This window comes from Syngnathus acus, chromosome 11 (genome assembly GCF_901709675.1).
Source record: "Syngnathus acus chromosome 11, fSynAcu1.2, whole genome shotgun sequence".
NCBI classification, from domain to species: Eukaryota; Metazoa; Chordata; class Actinopteri; order Syngnathiformes; family Syngnathidae; genus Syngnathus; species Syngnathus acus.
The window spans coordinates 4,247,407-4,266,248 of record NC_051096.1 but is presented as its reverse complement, the minus strand read 5'-3'; the positions used below and the strand labels follow the sequence as shown (position 1 = coordinate 4,266,248).

The 18,842-nt window shown below is 41.4% G+C and overlaps 1 protein-coding gene across 1 annotated transcript in view; it reads left to right on the top strand.

Moving 5' to 3' along the window:
- Window positions 1-2,428: 2,428 nt before the first annotated feature.
- csmd2 (CUB and Sushi multiple domains 2) overlaps window positions 2,429-18,842 on the top strand; it is an 83,304-nt gene continuing 66,890 nt past the window's right edge. Inside the window, 2 exon segments of the mRNA XM_037263489.1 lie at window positions 2,429-3,201; window positions 12,214-12,430. Of these exon segments, the coding sequence (XP_037119384.1) occupies window positions 3,066-3,201; window positions 12,214-12,430 (353 nt within the window). The 5' untranslated portion in view covers window positions 2,429-3,065.

Here is an 18,842-nt window from a genome sequence, read left to right as displayed (position 1 = left end):
TTTGTCTCACAAGTCCATGTTTAAAAAATGCTAAATAAAATAATAATATATTTAATATATAATGTAATTCAATATTTCATATATTTTTTATTAGAAATTACTGTCACTTTGTATTTCAACTTCTGTAGGCAAGATGTCAACATTGAATTATTTTACATTACATTTTTTGTCCAAAATACCTTTTACCTATATAAGCCGCACCGGACTATAAGATGCAGGGTTCAAAATTTGGGAAAAAAGTCACGGCTTATAGTCCGAAATTTACGGTACTCTCTTTCACAAATAGACATCATATGCTAAATCTTGGAATTAAGTGTGTTTGACGGGCCGGGTTCTAATTTGTAAGTGAGGGGAAGAACAGATTAAATAAAGGATTAAAAGTGCACAAGTGATTGAACATTGAAAAGAGCCAGAAGGTGGAGACGAAAAAGTACAAGTAAGTAATTTGCCTGCGGAACAAAACTGTGGAAATCAATGCTTAGCTAGTTTAAAAGACAAGCAAGTGTCGATGAGGTGGAGTTTGAAGGTATTTCTTTGGTAAATTGCACAAGAGCTTGTACAGAAGCAACCCCGATGAATAAATGAAGAGAAAAATCTCCCTCAACCGACTGTGTATTCAGATATAGAACGGGAAGTACAGTGCAAGAAAAAAATGCAGTCGGTAAAATCCATTTGCGAAAATTGCTTCCGCAAAACACCTACGCTGCACTATCATGAAAAAGTATCCTAACGCCAATTGTCATCCTGTCACCCCTAGTGCGGGGTGGTGTGTTGCACTTACGTCATCACTTGCTACTATCTCAACCGTGCCGTTTCTATTATGGAAGCATTTTAGATTTGATCCAAAAACTCGAACCCAGCCAAAACATCTTCAACACTTGGCAGGTTGCTGTTGACTCAGTGCATGACAACTAATTCCCTCAAACAGATTATGTTAATTTGTGCAGTAAAATTCTCTCAGCTTGTATCAAAAAATCTAGCAGCTGCTATTTTTTTTCCTCTATTGAAATATTAATGTGACATTTGAACAGGCCTTAGGCATTTGAAGGCCTGTGCCTAGGTTCATATATTTCTGCTCGAAACTATTGATCTATTAATTTTACGAACTCAAAACCAATCTCGATGTTTTTTTTTTGTTTTATCGTAAGATTGACGCAATCGATTGCTATTAAGTTAAAGTTAAAATATTCTAGGTAAATTTGTTGTTTGATAGAGGAGGATCCAGGTTTACATATTTTTTCATTACCTCTTAAAAAAAAAAAATCACAATGTAAGAAAGTCGGGTGTCGGGTTTGTCAGTGTTCAATCCGAGTTTAAGTCGGTAACATCGATGTCCAAGATCAACATACGCAAACATCAACATGGAATCATTTGCCACATGCTCGAGACCAAACCAACCTATGTAGCCTAGCAACAGCGCAGAGCATACTGAGAAGAGAGATGAATGTCAAGAGGGAGATATTTAGTCCGTCTCTGCCACTTAGTCATTCCCACAAACAGACGTCAGAAGGAACATCGGTTTACATGTGCAAGTTTAATTTCTCCACTCACGAGCGTTTTGGCATTAGCCAAAGTAGCAACACCCTTATTGGTACTTTTTTTTGGCAGAGGACCCGTCCCCGATAGCAAGTGACAAAAATACAGTGACAAATAAATTTTACCTGCCTCTGTTCAATACGATCCACCGCCATGGGCCTTTTTTTTTTTTTTGTACAAAATGTCCCCTAATATTTTCCTGTCACCAGCTTAGCCATAAAGAAATACTTTACAATACAGGCAGTGTTGCTCTAAAACCTTCCCACATTTCACGCCTCTACCGTATGCATCCCGTCAATGATCGTAACGATCATCAATTCATCTTGTGTGAGCAGTGCAAGAAGTTGCAAAGTTGAAATCCCCGTCTTGTGCGAGTGTTTATGATTACTGAGGTTAGAGGCCGTTGCACATTTCATTATCCTCCACGGCGCATTGCGGAAAACTAATCATAGCAGCCATATGCAAGAGGTGCAAATGACATTCAGTTTCACCAATGGACGTTCCGGACTATTAAACAGCAATTTCACAATTAGGCGTGAACACGTCTATGTTAAAATGACTTCCATTCCGCTGAGTGAATGATACATTGGTCATAGCTGAAGCCATTGATGATCAATTATTGTTATTAATAAAATAGAATTATTATCCGAATTGCAAAAACAAAATGCTAGTTTGATTAATATTTTACAGCAAACTATATGTGTGTGTGGCTTTCTCATTTAGGTCCAAATAACCAATGGAATGATTATTTACCATCATTATACTGTTGCTTGTAAACTATTTTATATTACAATAGGGAGTCCACGTGGATTGGCAGTGAGAGGAGAGAGGGCAACAGTAAGTGAGGGAGGGAGAGAGAGAGAGCGAGAGGAGAGAGAAGCTCTGCAGTCAGATCTTGGCGTCACACAGAGCGGAGGCAACGCTGTCAGACGCCACGTTGACCATCCTAGGAATAACTCCAATTTTTCCTCCATACATCAAGATTCCATCATTTCCGCACGCAGATGCTGGGTGGAGAACTTTCGGGTTTTATTCTGCCGTTCCCGGATCACATGCTCCCATCGGCTCATTTGTATGTGAACCTAGTTTAAGGTGGATTATCATGCCTGCAATTGGTGACTGTCTGGATGGAGATTTAGGAGCCGCGCGGCAAGCCGGTGGAGGAACGTTTTGCTTTTGACGTGCGTCGTGCCTCTCCGCGGAGCAGCCGAGCGATTGGCGTGATTTTTTTTTTTACACCCGTGCGGAGTCGACGAGCTCCCACTTGCAGCGTATCATTTTGGCTTGGAGACCCCCCCCTCTACTCTTCCACACACAACCCCTCCCCTTCCCCTCACTCTCTTCTCCCCAGGTGTGAAATATATACCAAGCAGACTCGGTGCCTGCAAGACATGGTTCATACCAGCTGCCAGATCCGAGCCTCCTCCATGCATTGGGATTTTTCTCAGCACCCACACCGAGTGAATCACCCTTTTCTGACCATCTGAGAACTATCCATACAGTGTAGACCCGGCGGAGGAAGCTTTGCCATGGACACCGCTTTGAGCCGGGACGGGGCAACGGGACCCACGGAATGCCAGATTTGGATTTTGAAAGGGGGAGCCCGTCGGTGGAGCAGGGTGATGCTTGTGCTCTACATGTGGCTTCTGAGCGCGTCAGTAAAGGGTGAGTCCCCGTCGAAGAGCTCAAGTCAAATGCGGCAGGCTTACACACACACATTGCAACCGCTGACTGAATGCAAATCAGCACCTTCATTAAGACGCATGAGGATGCGCCTTGTGAGGTTTGCCACTATAATGGGAGATGATTGCTGCATCAAGGGCTTTTCACACTACAGGGGTGTTTTGTATATCAGCGATGTCGTACATTAGACGGATTCGGAAAAAAAAATGTGTTGGGTTTATATAAAGGAGTCGCTGTGTCTATTTTGGTAACTGTTGAACTGCAACAAGAGCCCCCCCCTCTCTCACAGTGAGAAGTGAAGCTGTAGGAACTTGAAAAAGGAGTGAATTTGACTGTGCCCCCCCCAAAAAAAAATCAAAGCAAAGCTGCAGTGGGAGGGGGGGTGTCCTAAAAAAGAGTGCAAGCAGGCGTTCAGCATCCATAAGTGCATGAGCGCAGAGAGAGAGGCAGGGAGGGGGGGTCTTTCTTTGAATCCTCCTTCGCCTTCCGACGTCAGAAGATCCCCCGACTTGTTTTTCCCTCTTACGCATTCATTTCTTATGCAGTCTTGTAGCCAAGCATTCAACAGATTTTGTTTTTAAATGATATACCATGTTTCTTTGCTCTGATTTTTAGAAACATCTCTCTATTGGCTTTCTGGTTCATATATTGGATATTAAATTTATATTTTGCTAAGTGCTGAAGCCAGAGTGGACTTGATAGCAATCCGCCGTGGCTCTCGCCCACTCAAACTTTTGGCACATAATCCACAAGTGAGTGGGACAGTGCTTGTTGAGCTTCAGTAGTTGATTAAAATATATTACTTCCACCCACAAGGTGAGCAAATTTGTGTCATCAAGCTTGCTATTATTTATTTTATTTGATTGTTTGGAGAAAACAGAGCGCTCAGTCACCTCGTCGAACACTTGGAGGTCAGTGCGTCTTGCGTCCCTGCATAGGAGCCACCGGCAGTTGCCCCTTCCCCCCATTAAGGGGCACCAGAGCCCCACACTCTGCCGAGAAGTAGCGTAAAGAAATGCCTCCTATATAGCTCGTGTCCCGTCCCAGCATGGACTCAACGCATTGATTCAAACAAGCCAATATTCGTCATCTGTGGGCTGTTTGACAAGCGGCGCTTAACTCGCCTCAGGTGTACAAAAGGTATTCATTTATCAAACAGTGTGTGACTTTAAAACAACATTGTAGCCTCTGCGGGTGTCTCCCAAGAGGTGAGGAGATAGAGATGTGTCAAAGAGAGCTGGGAGCGATCAAAAACAACCTTCCCGGAGGACCTGTCGCTCAATAAGCGGTAATCAAGCTCAAAGCCACAGAGGAGAGAACCCTAGGGCGGTGCGGGACGGAGGGAGGCTGAGTGACGATGACGTCTGCAGACTGTCTGTGACTCCAGAAAGGCATCATCACAGTTTTTGTTTTTTGTTTTTTTTCACGCTGATGTGTTATGATGATGATGATGATGATGATGATGCAAGCTCGAGAAATGCAATGGAGGTTGGATGCTTCATTTTTATTTACTTTGGCACTCAAAAGTGCAGCTGCAGTTTTGCTACAACGTGGAAATTTTACATGATCATCTTTAATTGGATAATGCTCCCATTATCGAAGGAAGGAAATTCACTTCGAATCCAAAGATGAGTTGAGTTGGAACAGAAGGATAACAGTGATTCATTTGCAGTGGGCTGCACAGGGTAGCAGTTGTTATGCATTATTTTTCTTTTTTTGATTCTTACTTTGACGTTGGCTTTTTAAAATTCAAATACTTTTAGTTTTACAATAGTTTATTTTTTTAAATTTTTTTTTTAAATGAGACTTTTTATTAGTTTTTGTATTGGTTTTAGTTTTTGATTAAAAATAAATAAAAAAAATAAACTGTCAATAAATAGGCTCATAAAGTAAATTAAATGACAATTCTCAAATGATATTTTGATCTTCCGTATACTGCAATACCAAAAACAAATACTACTACAATAAATGTTAGGGTGCCTGTAACTGATTATTTGAATTTACATTAGTTTCTATGGGAAGTAGTGCTTCAGTTTTCATCCACTTCAGTTTTAGTCACATGTTTTGAAGCGGATTAAACGAGGTTTAACTGTATTTAGCAAACGTTAATGCAGAACACATTGCAAGTGCAAGTCAATCGTGATTTCAGCACCACGGACAGCGCCAGCAGCCAACAAGTCCGCTCAGCAACTGCTGCTCGCTGTATCACAAACTGGCTCTTGAATTTGGGATTTTTTCCAATGTTTCCATGGCTTTGCACTCCCAATTAGACACAGTCACACTTTAGAAGCCTATTTGATAAGATCTGATCAGATTTCTGCCTCTAATTTCATACTAAATTAAGCAAATGCGAGTCATTTAAATGAAGGGAACATATGAGCGGAAGTGAACTCAAGGCAAATCTCGGTCAAACTTACTGATTTGTCATACTTTTAGTATTATTAGTAACTACTTTTACTTCATTAATCTTAGTTGCCATCATCAATGTGACACTGACTGATTATGTTATTAAAGTCATTGCGCAATTGCGCAAAGTGATAATATCAACCCCCAAATTAAAACCTATTTATCATTGAGGCACACCGTCGATATGGTCACCTGACTGAAATGTTGCCAAGTTAGAAAACATCTGATGTTTTGCCCAGAAAATGTCATGGAGGCACGTTCTGCTCTTGACCTCCTGGAAGACGTCTTGGCCCAACGCTCTCATATGTCGTCTGCACCTAACGCTGCCATTGCTTCATCTCACCTCTCTCCCACCTGTCCTCCTGCTACATTCAATCTCCAATCTGCCGCATGCTCCGCCGCCTCCCATCTTCCATCTGCTCTCCACGTTCACCGCTGAGCAATAAATGCAGGAAGGGAGCCGGGGAATGGTTAACTGAACATTTTTATTCAAAACTAGGCAGTGTCTTGAATACACAATGCGGGTGGGAAGGTGAGTGATGGTGATGATGAAGACAATGTGCCTTTGGAGTGTCGGGTGATTTTCTGCTGCATAGTAAATGATCAATTTGGAGCGCTTATTTGCTTATCAGTCATTAGGTACTCACCTATTGGGACGTACAGGAGTACTGTGTGTGTGTGTGTTCTTGTTTGTCTATACAAGCTGTCACCTAACTTGACTCTTAGATGATTCAAGTGTCTGTGAGTGTTTCCTCAAATTGTGCTGTTTGACTATGACCAACCACCACCCTCTCGCCACGCTGTCATCCGTTCCCAGATGGTCCAAGCTCTGTTGTCGCGCTTTGTCGCACAAATCTTAGCCACAACGGTGACTCACACACTCGCAGTGGTTTACAAATTCATGCGCACTCCCCACAATATTCCTAAATGTATTCATGCAGCCATTTGCTTCTATGCGCAGGCTCATTGACGTTTATAGACACACACACACACACACACACACCAAGTTCAAGGTTCGTAACTTAAAAGTCTGATTAAAGTGGCACTCAGTGAGAAGGCAGAACATCGCATACAAAATTTTCTTTTAGCAGCTTCCTCCTCTAAGTACTTTGACTTTAATGCGGTAAAATTTAGAAAAAAATTATTCAATATTATGCGCAATACTAGTAGAAACAGGCAATTTTGTGTCTGAACAAGTCAGACGTTCAGTGACGGGAAATAAATGAAATAAAAGCTTTTTTTCTTGGATCGTGGCAAGGCATTATTTTACATACATTACTTAGACGTGAATGCTATTTGTTAGCTTGTCTATGTTAGCAAGTCATGGAGTTTTGTTTCTTGTTTTTGCTTGTAGCTTTTTGTTCGTTCCTTGATCTGAAGCAACCACGGTAAAAGCTTCATGTACGATATTGTATTGCATTGTATTACATGACTTGACTGCACTCACCTTTGTGTTCTCCACTGTGCATTGGTAGCGGAATCCTACAATATGTTCATCTTTTCTCGCCCAATCTCCCAGTGGAGATATTTGGTTGCTGCGGGCAGCTGGCTGATGTCAGCGGCCGTTGCAACCGCTCCGCAACTCCTGTCACACTCGAGAAAATTAATTCTCTAGCTTAAGGTAAAAATAAGCTAGACATGATTTTGATTTTCCCCCCCCCCCCTTTTCCCTTCCGATGCTGCTAGGGAATTTTCTTGAAATCCTCCCATAAAGAAGGCTTGATGTAGACTGTCTTGTAAAGACGCAACGCTTTCATTGACTTCCTGACTTTGCCTCCTCTTATCTGACTGTAATGATCCAGGAGATAGGAGATTAGATCCAGGGCAGGTAACTTGTCCTTGTCTTGTTACTTTCCCGTGCTGTTTCTCTTATTTCCAAGCGCGTCGCAATCTGGTCTGAGGTCTTTTTTTTTGTTTTGTTGGAATGGTGATTGTGGAAAGAAAACGTGTTGCTTTAGTGGTCTGGTTGCATTACTTTCGACGTCCTAGGTAGAGAAGGTGGAATTTCTTTACCTGAACACTCACAATTAAAGTGACTTTACAAAAAAAAATATATACGGCGTATTTCAAATCAGTCTACCATAAAGCCAAACCCAAATAAGGATGTTTCCGTCAAACTAGGTATCGAGCTTAAACAGCATGTGTGAGCTCATGTAGCAGATTTTGTTTTCTACTTCTCTCTCACACACACACACACACACACGGAAGCCTTCTAGGGGGGCACTTGGTTCAGAATCGAAAGGTTAAAGCCATCCCCAAGTTGAAGTGAGCTGATTGATCATGTGCTTCCCAGCCATCTCTCTGTGATAGATGGAATTCTCCGGCTGGGGCACTCATGACCCGGCCTTTGGATCCCAGCTCCCTCTTGGGTTTCATATACTACAGTTAGGAGGGTCCTTGTTTACCCTCTCCTGCTGCTTACGTATTATGCATACATCAACTTTATTCAAAAGAGTCTCCAACTCCATGATAGACTTAATGTAGCATCAATATCAATGAACACTTGCAAATGAAGCTTCAAGATGATTCATGAACCCCTTGTTGTGTTTATTTAGCCCTCTAGATGGCACTAGAAGAGCTGAAAGCCCACCGACTTGCCATTTCTTAAAACCCTCACTTTAAACCCACATTGCCATCTAAAGAAGCCAAAGAATACAGCAACTGGTTCATGAAGCAATTTTGAAGCTTCATTTTCCCATCACTACCTCATATGGTTACTCTCATGCTTTTGTGCATCATTCTTTAGTTTTTATGAATTTCTGAAGGTCTATAGTCATGGTTTGTTGAATTTGTAGCTTGTCTTTGTTGAATACGATCTTAGTAAGCCGCACCTCAAGCATTTCCAGTTCATGTAGAACGAGCCCCCCTTTTAAACTGAGCCATAATTCCAAAAACTAAATTTAATGACAAGCCAAATGAAGACTTGATCGTCATGACCGAGACCATAAACTCTGATAGGAAAATGTTTACTGCACCGACAAATCAATTGAGCTGTGTGGTCAGTTCCTCTATAGACTTGCACGCAATTACACTGCACGGAAAGAATCCTGCTCCGAAGATCATAAGACTAATTTATGGATTAGCCACACGAAATAGTTCCCCTTAAGTGGACGCAGACGCTTCTTTTGCATTTCCTGTCCGACTATAACTCATTTCATTATCACCACACTGATGATGCTAAAAGTGAAGGAAGTGAAAATGAGCTGCTAATTAACTTCCACGTTTAACCGAGGTGTCGCATCAAACAGTGCCGGCGTGGAAAACAAACGGCGAAATGTGCATTTGGTCTCGCAAACGTGCGAGCGCAAAGTGTTAAGGCGGACTGCGGCAATAATAAATTATTGAAAGAAGGGATTTGTCTTTTTCGGTGACGTCGCCATGGCAACAACATGCATCTTCAATGAAGGCAGCCGTTAATGAGGCTTCTTGAGCTGCACCATGCATTAAGCCTGTTTTTTTTTTTTCTTTTCAAAAGGATTTGCAATTATTTAACGTGATAATAAAGAAAACTCCCACAGAAGCGGGAGTCTTTGTAAAAGTGGGGAGGGATCATCAAGTCCAACATGCCTTTGACACTTAAAGGGGTTGTTTATCATCTCTAAGCTTTGTGCGTGGGTTGCCGAGGAGTGCCGTTCTTCATTGTGGCACAAGATAAACATGATGCTGCTCAAGTGGGATAATAAGGAGAAATAATACCGCTATTGACTCTCCTTCTCAATTTAATAGAAGGCTTCGCAAAATTGAGAAATAGGCTCCTTGTCTCCATTTTCCTCTCAGTCTGATAGAACACATACTCTCTTGTGGATTATTTTTACCCAGCTAGCTTTTTCGCATTAGCAGGTTGCTAAATTTGGTGTGATCATCTAGAGATGTGCAAAGTGGAAGTGTTTATAAAATGCAACTGGCATCAACGGTGTGCTCATGATTGCTTTCCAAGCACAATGCCAAGTATTGGATGCACGTCGTCTCTGGACTCCAAAGCAGTGGCAAGGGTGTTCCGTGAAGTGACAAATTATGCATCTTTATTTGGCAGCCTAATGGACAATTCCGACCTTAGCCAGGAGAATGTTACCTGGCTGACTGCATTGTGGCCTGTTAAGTTTAGTGGGCGGATAAATTGCTGCAGGGCTTCCCAATTTGATCCAGTGAAGACATTTTAGATGTGAAACTCTTCTTTTTCAATCTCAAACTGCAGCCATGCTGCAAATATCTCGTCGCTCCTATGTGACCTCAGTCGAGAAGGGCAAAGCCCAAAATACCTTTGTTTATATTTTTCCTCTTTCAAACTCATTTACTCTCGCTGGCCATTGTTGACCTTCGCGGACACAGCCGCCGTCGTTCACTTTCATTTCTTCCAGTCTGACACCTTTTTTTTTTATTACCTTCAGATGTTTCTCTGGATGAAACCTCCTGTCCTCTATATTTGACAATAGCCATTTTCTTCAACCTCTCATTCTCCTCTGCTACTTCTCTCCTTCACCATGTCCTGATATAGCGAAGGAAAGTAAATTCATCAAATTGGCACAGCGAGCCGCAAAGCAAACACTATAGCTCTTCTCGCACACATAATAAACATACAAGTAAAAGCCCCGGAGTGCTTCTCGGGCAAGGTCACACTTTTTTCCCTGTGCACTCATTTGGCAGAATGCACACTGGAGTTGCAGAGTAGCTGTGAATTGTTGAAAGTTGACACAGGTTGCTGAATCAGCGTTTTTGCAACTTTGGGGAAACTACTTGTATGACATTCTACTTTGTAGCACAGCCAGGATTCATTTAATGGCAGATTATAAGGGCTGACTGCTGGCCAGGCGCTTCCCTTGAAATCTGCATGGAGGGGGGGCTTCGGTGTAGGTCAGCATCCTCCCAGCAGCTAATTTCATAATGCACCTTCAGGTGAAGTTTCAATTATTCATCCATGCCCCGAGTGCTGGTTCTGTTAATCAAAGCCTTTCGGCTTTCAAAGCAAGACAGAGTACTGTGGCGATGCCTCTTTTTTTTTTTTTAAACACAGAAAAAAATTGATATGAGCAGAATGTTTGTTAGATTTTTTTTTATGTTCTTTTTTTTTTATTCACCGACCAATCCATAAAACAATAACTGATGCCCTGACTGAATTTTGAGTTAAAGAGGATTACCATATTTCTCCACAGATAAGACCCAAAGCTAGATTCAAATCCAAAACGTCTGTCCTGTGAGCCGAAGCCAAATGCACTTTTGTACCATCCATGGAATTGCTCCAAGTCATCTATTTTGCATATCATTAAAGTAAATTGGCCTTATTTTCTTTTCTATTCACACTTTGTAGTCATTCATCAAGCGTTGACTTCTCAGCAAAGAATAAAGTTCCTGCCGTCGGACAAGTGACGAAGTGGCTATTTTAAAAGCACTTACTTCCTTTTAATGTCAATATTGTGTGTCAGTATCGATGCTAAAATCGGCCACTTGGCACGTGTGCTCACACTGTGAAATATCTTTATTATACATATTTAATTTATTCTTCCTCCTGCCTAATCCATCTTGTAATTGCAAATACATTGGCATAAATTGCCTCTCTGGATTTCTGGAATTTTATGACAGCATAAAATTCATGACAGAGGATTGGAAATCCATTCACCTTCAGATCACAGATCATTTTTGGCTACAGAATCTTCTATTATTTATTCTTATTATTTACAAGGGAGTTCGCCGCCTTGTCTGACCCCATTCGACCCTCCTTCAACCTTCTTGTAGGAGCAATTGATTGATCTGATGGAGGCCTATAATGAAGCGAGCTTACTGACCTAACTGGGTGTATGAAAATAAGATAGAGGTGGATGTGGAGGTTTTAGCTGGATATTAGTATTGACCCGATGCTAATGGGAGGCTAGCTACTGACTTGCTGGGCCTATTTCAAAACTTTAATGAAAGAACACACGGTGATTGATTGCTTTGGTCTTTTTTTTCCCTGGTTAAATGAAAGCGGGTCTAATGAAGAGAAATATGAGTCGCACGGTTGTCTCGACTCGCTGCAATCAGAAAGCAATAACCAAAGTAAAATTGGTCATTGGCCATTATGTTCTCTCCTCAGTTTTTATCGTGGGAATGGGAATCCATTACTGATGTTGAAAGGGACAGCTGTTGAGTGAAAGTAGCATTATTTTGTTAAAATTATCGAATGCTTACATTCGTCTTTTGTCCGTCTACACGTTCTTGAATTTAAAGTACCGTATTTTCCGCACTATAAGGCGATTATAAGGCGCACCGTCAATGAATGGCCCATTTTAAAACTTTGTCCATATATAAGGCGCACCGGATTATAAGGCGCACCTTCAATGAATGGCCCATTTTAAAACTTTGTCCATATATAAGATATATACATTTACGGCACGCAAGCCGGACTTTGGACACGCCTGCTGTAGTGGCTCAATATTGGTCCATATATAAGGCGCACCTGATTATAAGGCGCACTGTCGGCTTTTGAGAAAATTGGAGGTTTTTAGGTGTGCCTTATAGTGCGGAAAATACGGTAGTGACTTTGATGTGTTTTTTCTGCATTTCTCTATTAATTAAGCCAACCCAATTAAAGTCTTTTCCTTTTTCTCTTTCCAGCTCAGAACTGTAGCTACACACTACACAGTCCCAACGGGACGATAGAGAGCCCCGGCTACCCTTACGGTTATCCCAACTACGCCAACTGCACGTGGGTGATTGTGGCGGATGAGCACAATCGGATACAGTTGGTGTTTCAAGGCTTTGCCCTGGAAGAAGACTTTGACATCTTGTCCATTTATGATGGACCATCCAGTGCCGGGAACCTGCGGACAAGGTAGCTATCATTACATCATTACAACCATGCTGCATTCAAAGTCAATGGAATGAGATGTTTGATAAAAATCAATGCAATGCAAATATGTTAAAAGCACAGATAGACTGAGCTCGGTGCCAAACGAGGTTCACATTTGAAACATCATTACACCCACAAGTTAAAAACCTGACAAGCCCCTTTTGTGCATTACCTGTGTTTAATTCATATTAGCTGCCATTTTAAGATGCACCCACGAACCTAGCATTCAACGCTAATGCTATTTGAGCTGTTATTGCCTGCAGATCTGGCACTCCATCACACACATCCATTATCTGTAATTAGAGTCCATTTCCTGATTCATAGAAGGTATTTTACCGATGCTCTTAATTGCGTCTAGTCAGTTCGTACTGCACATGGTATAACAAATGTTTGGGATGTTATGGTTCTTTTCATATTCAACATGTTTGTTATGTGTAGGAAACAAATAAGCAAGGGTGAAGTGGCGTCACCCTCCCGCCCTGCCAGTCCACGTCCGTAATATAAAAATGCGCAAGTTGGATAATTTAGCTGCCCTTCGTGTGCTCTCATTTCCTGTTGGTGCCACATGTAATTTTCCTTCCATCTCTCATGCGTCCTTTTCTGGAAATTGTCTGTCACACTCTCAGTCCGATCCCCATCCAATCCTTTTAAAGCTCTTTTTAAAACCTGCTCCAGGTCTGGGTTGTGCATGTTGTTTGTTGATTTGAATTGAGCCAACACACTTTTAAATACTGTCTGGCTCACTTCATGTTAAAATTATAGAAAGTTGAATTTGTATTAAATAGCAAGCGACATGGGGCTGGGAATAGCAGAGAGATACAAATTTGGGTATGATTCTTAATTTTAAGCATTAAAGCCATAATCCCAATTGAAAAAAAAGGCAGTCTAGGAAAATACTTCAGTGTACAGCAAAGTAGGCCAATGGCAAATCTGGAGCGACAGAAGCTATCACAGTCAAACAAAAGCAACTGTCGCTACAAAGGCAAGAAGGTCTCCGACACCTTTTATCAGTCACTTCAGAGGTCTTGTCCCTCTGGCGACTTCACAACCAGACACACTGTGACCCTCACGTTTGGTATCATGGCAAACGGAAGCAGTGACTCACACTTGTGCCCATAAGTGTGCCCACACAACACGATATATGTAGTTGGGGTGAAGAAATGGGATGACATACGCCGCTTGCCGACTGCTGCTATAATTTACATTGGCCATTAATCTCCCACAGCACATACTTTGGAAATTGACCTCTGTTTGTAAACACTGCTTGTGTTTGCATGTTGTGTGTTCCCATTGTGTGTCTTGCAAGAACAAATTACATTAAGAGCCATTGTGTTTGAGAAAAATCTTGCTGCATGTTTTTACCGATACAGGTACCGATATGGTCGCATCTTGAATTGCATGTTAATCAATTGTTGTGGAGGCCACACAAGAAAAACAGCACACACATTAACACTCACACACAGCCTATTGGATTTATGGTTCCTTTGAGCTCGGGCTGTTAATGGAAAGGCTACCACTTATCAACGCCAGCTTTAACAGCAGACTACTAAAAACAGAGGGGCGGGGAAAGAGTGATCGTCTGTTTTCCGTCATCTCGCGGAAGGGATTTGTGGGTGTCAGGTGCTTACTTGTGAGACAGAATTACTGGGCTCAGATTACAGAAATAATCAACTAGATGGCCGTGAATTTATTTGCCACATCCCTGGTGCTCCTCATTGTGCGTATTGCTATTGACGTCTTCCAAGCCTTAGGCCTATTAAGCGTCTTTGCTGCACGTCAGCTATAGCAAGAGAAAAAAAAAAAGTGTTTTCTAGAAGAGATTAAAGGACACAACAGGTGGCAACTGTCCAGCAGTGAGTTTCTGCCCTAGTTTGGTGCTCACATTCTTTTGAGCAAATTTAGTTGTCACGTCAGCGGTCTGCATGGATTTCGACTCTAGCTGATATCTCTGTATTTATTTTTACGTTATTTTATGTTATGTTTTGTTTTGTTTTGTTTTGTTTTGTTTTGTTTTGTTAAATTAAATTAAATTAAATTAAATTAAATTAAATTAAATTAAATTAAATTAAATTAAATTAAATTATATATAAACCTCCATTATTTCTAGCATCTGTTTATTTTTACTCTTTTGCACGGAAGCAGTCACATTTATTTCCCTCTTTGATTTCATCCTTTTGCCCTTCTGGGCTCTCTGAGACATTAAGCATATCCCCTTAATTAGTGATTCCAAGTACCTTGTGAAATGTGATAATATTTTAAGTATAATAGCTCTGCCAATACACCCACTAGCCTAACTGTGGCTAAATGATTTGTCTGGCATGTAATTAGGACACTTGTAGTGTGACCAAGGTCAAGATGAACACGCCATATTTTGTCGCCAACATAACCGGAATTTGGATTGATGTGACAACAAATAATTCAAATAGCTCTAAAGAGAGAAAGACGAAAGGAAATACTGTGAAATTCATCCTTATTCCTATCTTCTCCTCACGTTTTCTTTGCCATGTCCTTATTTTCTGCTGCTGTTTGATCAGCTACGCCGGCGGAAGCAAAGACGTGCGCCGCTCTGAAAGTAAATAGCCCTGCTCGGGCGCACCATCGGTCACCGTGTCCCTGTTATCCCCGCTGGATAATCGGATCTTATTCCCAACCTTGTTTGGAGTTTATTATTGGTGGCCCTCCTGTGATGTGAGACTGAACATTGCAGTGTGCGGCGTCCTAATAGTGGAATCCAAAATATAGATTGCAAGTGTGGTGCTGAGTCAGAGACGCCGAATATTTAGACTACCGTATTTTCCGGACTATAAGGCGCACCTAAAAACCTAAAACTTTCTCAAAAGCCGACAGTGCGTCTTATAGTTCGGTGCGCCTTATGTATGGACCAAATTCCTAAATTTAAACTGGCCCGAAGCGTTGTGTCATGAAATCAATCATAAGTGAATCAATCATGAATCAAAAAGACTGTGGATCATTATTTTGTGATTATAAAGTAATTTGTTGCGTCTGAAGTTGAAATAAAAAAGATAATGATTTGATTAGGATTAAAAATCTGACATGATGCATTAATGGTGCGTCTTATAGTCCGCTGCGCCTTATATAAGGACAACGTTTTAAAATGGGCAATTCATTCAAGGTGCGCCTTATAGTCCGGTGCGCCTTATCGTCCGGAAAATACGGTAGTTCAAACGCACTGATACGAGTTAAAACACTGATTTTACGTTTCTTCCTCCTCTCATTTTTTAATCAACTCTGTTTTGTCTTAATTTTCACACCTTGTTCACTTGATGAATCCTGTTGCACCGACTGACACCTCAGCACTAGCGAATAAACAGATGGCATGTCTCTCGACGTATCTCTATCACAAGCTCACCTGCTCATATGAGTCATGCGACAGACAATCAATGTTCTTTCCTCGTTAATTGTTTTCTCCCCAAGGATTATTGCAAGGTGATTGGTGTGGAACAAGAGACATGCGAACGCCATCTCATTTCATTTGCCAGCTTTTATTTATTTGCTGCACGATTAATTGATATGTCGGAACAAGGGCGGACACGATTCAATGCAGTTATTTCACTGCGAGATTTAATCTGCATGTTTATTGATTCGGTGTTGATGTTTGATAATGCATATTTGTACGATAGGGCTTTCTCAAATCTGAAGTTAAATGCATGGATGGATTGGATGGATGGATGAATGCATGAATGCATGAATAGATGTATGGACTCTTAATTTAGCAGAATAATGATGAAACAAAAGCAGGCACCAAATTAAAGACTCCATGCAGGTTATCTGGAGTGAAGCTGTGCCATTTGTGTGCATTCGTCTGTAACTCCTCCACCCATTCCCACGCATGCATGAGTCTATTAATTCGACCCGCTGATGACTTTTACAAATCTGCTGAGCAAATGATAAAATACTCAGTAGTGTGTTGCCACAATGCCGATGATTCAGTCTTTTCTGAAGCTCCACTTGTCGGTGAGCTCCAGTCTAATTTCACACCTTGGCTTGCTTTCTCGCACATTTGTTTTTAGCAGAAACACCCCTCGTCACTGTGGTGGAACCGCTTTGTTAATGACTTCACCGTGGTTCATCTCTCGGGGGGGGGGGGGGCTTGATTATCACTATCAGCACTCCGCATCAGTGACATGGGAGAGACTCACTCGTGCAAACACCTTGCGATGTCATGCAATTATGAATATTGACGAGTCGGGCCCTCTTGATAGAGGAAGAAAGGAATGCATTTTTGAAAAGTTATTTGAAATGTTGATGAGTTGTGGAATGGGTAGGGAGCAGCGCCTGAGGATTACAAATTCTCCTTGCCTCCAGCTACAATCATATTCACCTTTGCTGTGTGAACCGCTTGCCCTTTTTGGGTGCATTGATGAGTAGTGGGAAACTTAAAGGTAATAAACCTTTTAAATACGGAAACGTGTTAGAAACCTGCAGGACCACAAGTCTTAGCATATTTGCTTTATTTAAGGATTCGATAAAAAGAATTCTCGCTTCAATCCCAGTGGTAACATCAAAGCTATGATATTGGCCTTGAGCAAAGTGACTTTATACATTACAGTTGGCTTGACGTGAAAAGATACAACTGGCACGTAAGGAAGTCTGACTAATTGCTTGTGAATTTCCTCTTATAAGCTTTAGGAATTAAGTTGCAAGAATTAAGTTACTTGCAATGGGTCATAGAAATGCACTCAAACTGAACCTAAGCTTTTAAATATTTTGGTGCAGCATTTCTTTTTGTTGCATATTATAAATAAAATATAAATAAATATAATATAAACAAATAAATATAAAATATGATATATATATATAATAATAAATAAATAATAAATATAACAAATAATAAAATATAAAAATACGTCTGTGTCTCATCCAACCTATCATTTTGGCTAATACCTCCCTTCCTCTTTGCCATCAAAATCCTGCTGCTCTATCTATTTTTCATTTTTGTTTCCCCCTCCTTCGAAATCAGCTGCTTCAGCACTCTTCTATCCCGAGAGCCGGCGCACACACCGAAAAGACGCACGCACACGCTGAGCTATGCGACTAAAGGATGAATGACCCCCTTCAGTCGTTGTCTGTTTACAGCCGCTAACGCGCATATATTTACAAGGTAGATCATAAACACACTCAAACTGAGATGTTCCAATGAGTCAACCTTCGTGTGAGTGCGAACGCACGATTGTGAGGTGTTGAATCCAAATGACCTCCATTTTTAATGAAGGAGATGATGATTCATCATCATCATCGCCTGAGCTTCTCCATTCCTTTCCTCCGACGAGCTGCAGAAATTTTGTAGCTCTCACATCTCCACCCTCAGAATCAGGCAAACCTGGACCACGCAGTAAGCATGGCCCATATGTAGGCAATCCAATAATCCCATCGCAGTCTTTAATCTCCCTTCTTTTGTCGAGCCAGCCTCTTTGTGCTTCACCGTGGTATCCACTTTGGTTTGTTGGCTGTAAATGATTCGGGGGTTGGTGTCAAGCCTGGGCCAGATGAGCTCGACTTTGATGCAGTAACAATCGGCGGCTTCCTTTCAGTTTCCTCCAACGTGCTCCATATCACCCCTCCTCATACCCTGCAGTGCGCTGCAGAATCAAGATGGCTGCCTTCCAATTCAATTTGTGGTCAGTGAAGGGGCTATTTGCATGAACATGTGTCCCACCACTGCGAAGAGTAAAATTATGCAATTTGTCTTTTTAGTATGGATTCATCTTCTAACCTGGACATAAACCAAGTGTGCTAAGACATTTTGTGTGTGTGTTTGTGTGTGCACGCAATGATGAGTCCACCTGTCATACAAAGGTGAGTGCTTTATAGTGAAAGGGGTAAGAATGATGTCCCTCACTGTTATTTACGACAGCAGAGCTGGATGACTGTGTTGGAAAATGAGATCTGCCTTCCCGTAGAGAGCTTTGGGATGGATTGCCCTTGATGGACCTCGGTTTGTTTGGGCGCTGAGCTCCTGCTCCTCCCTGAATGAAACACGTCCACGTTTCGACCTTGTGGATGGTTTTGTGAATGCAGCTGGCACAGATGCTGCTCCCGCCTCCTTTCACAGACGAGCTGCGCAACTAAGATAACGATGCTAATGTGTCACGATATGTCAGTCGTGTACTGTATAAATATATGTACAATCATGTACAATCTGAGCTAAATCGAAATGGGCCAATCTCGCTATAAAGGGAACGGGATCGGTAAAAACACACCGATTGCCTTTTCCAGTACAATGCACTCTAATTAAAACTAATTATCGAAGTGTAATATTCAATTTTTGCTCCCTAAATTACACACAGTGGATCTTTAGCACAACAAAGCTATGCACAATTCAATAAAAGCACAAGAAGTCAGCAAGGACTTATAAATGTTATATATTTATTCG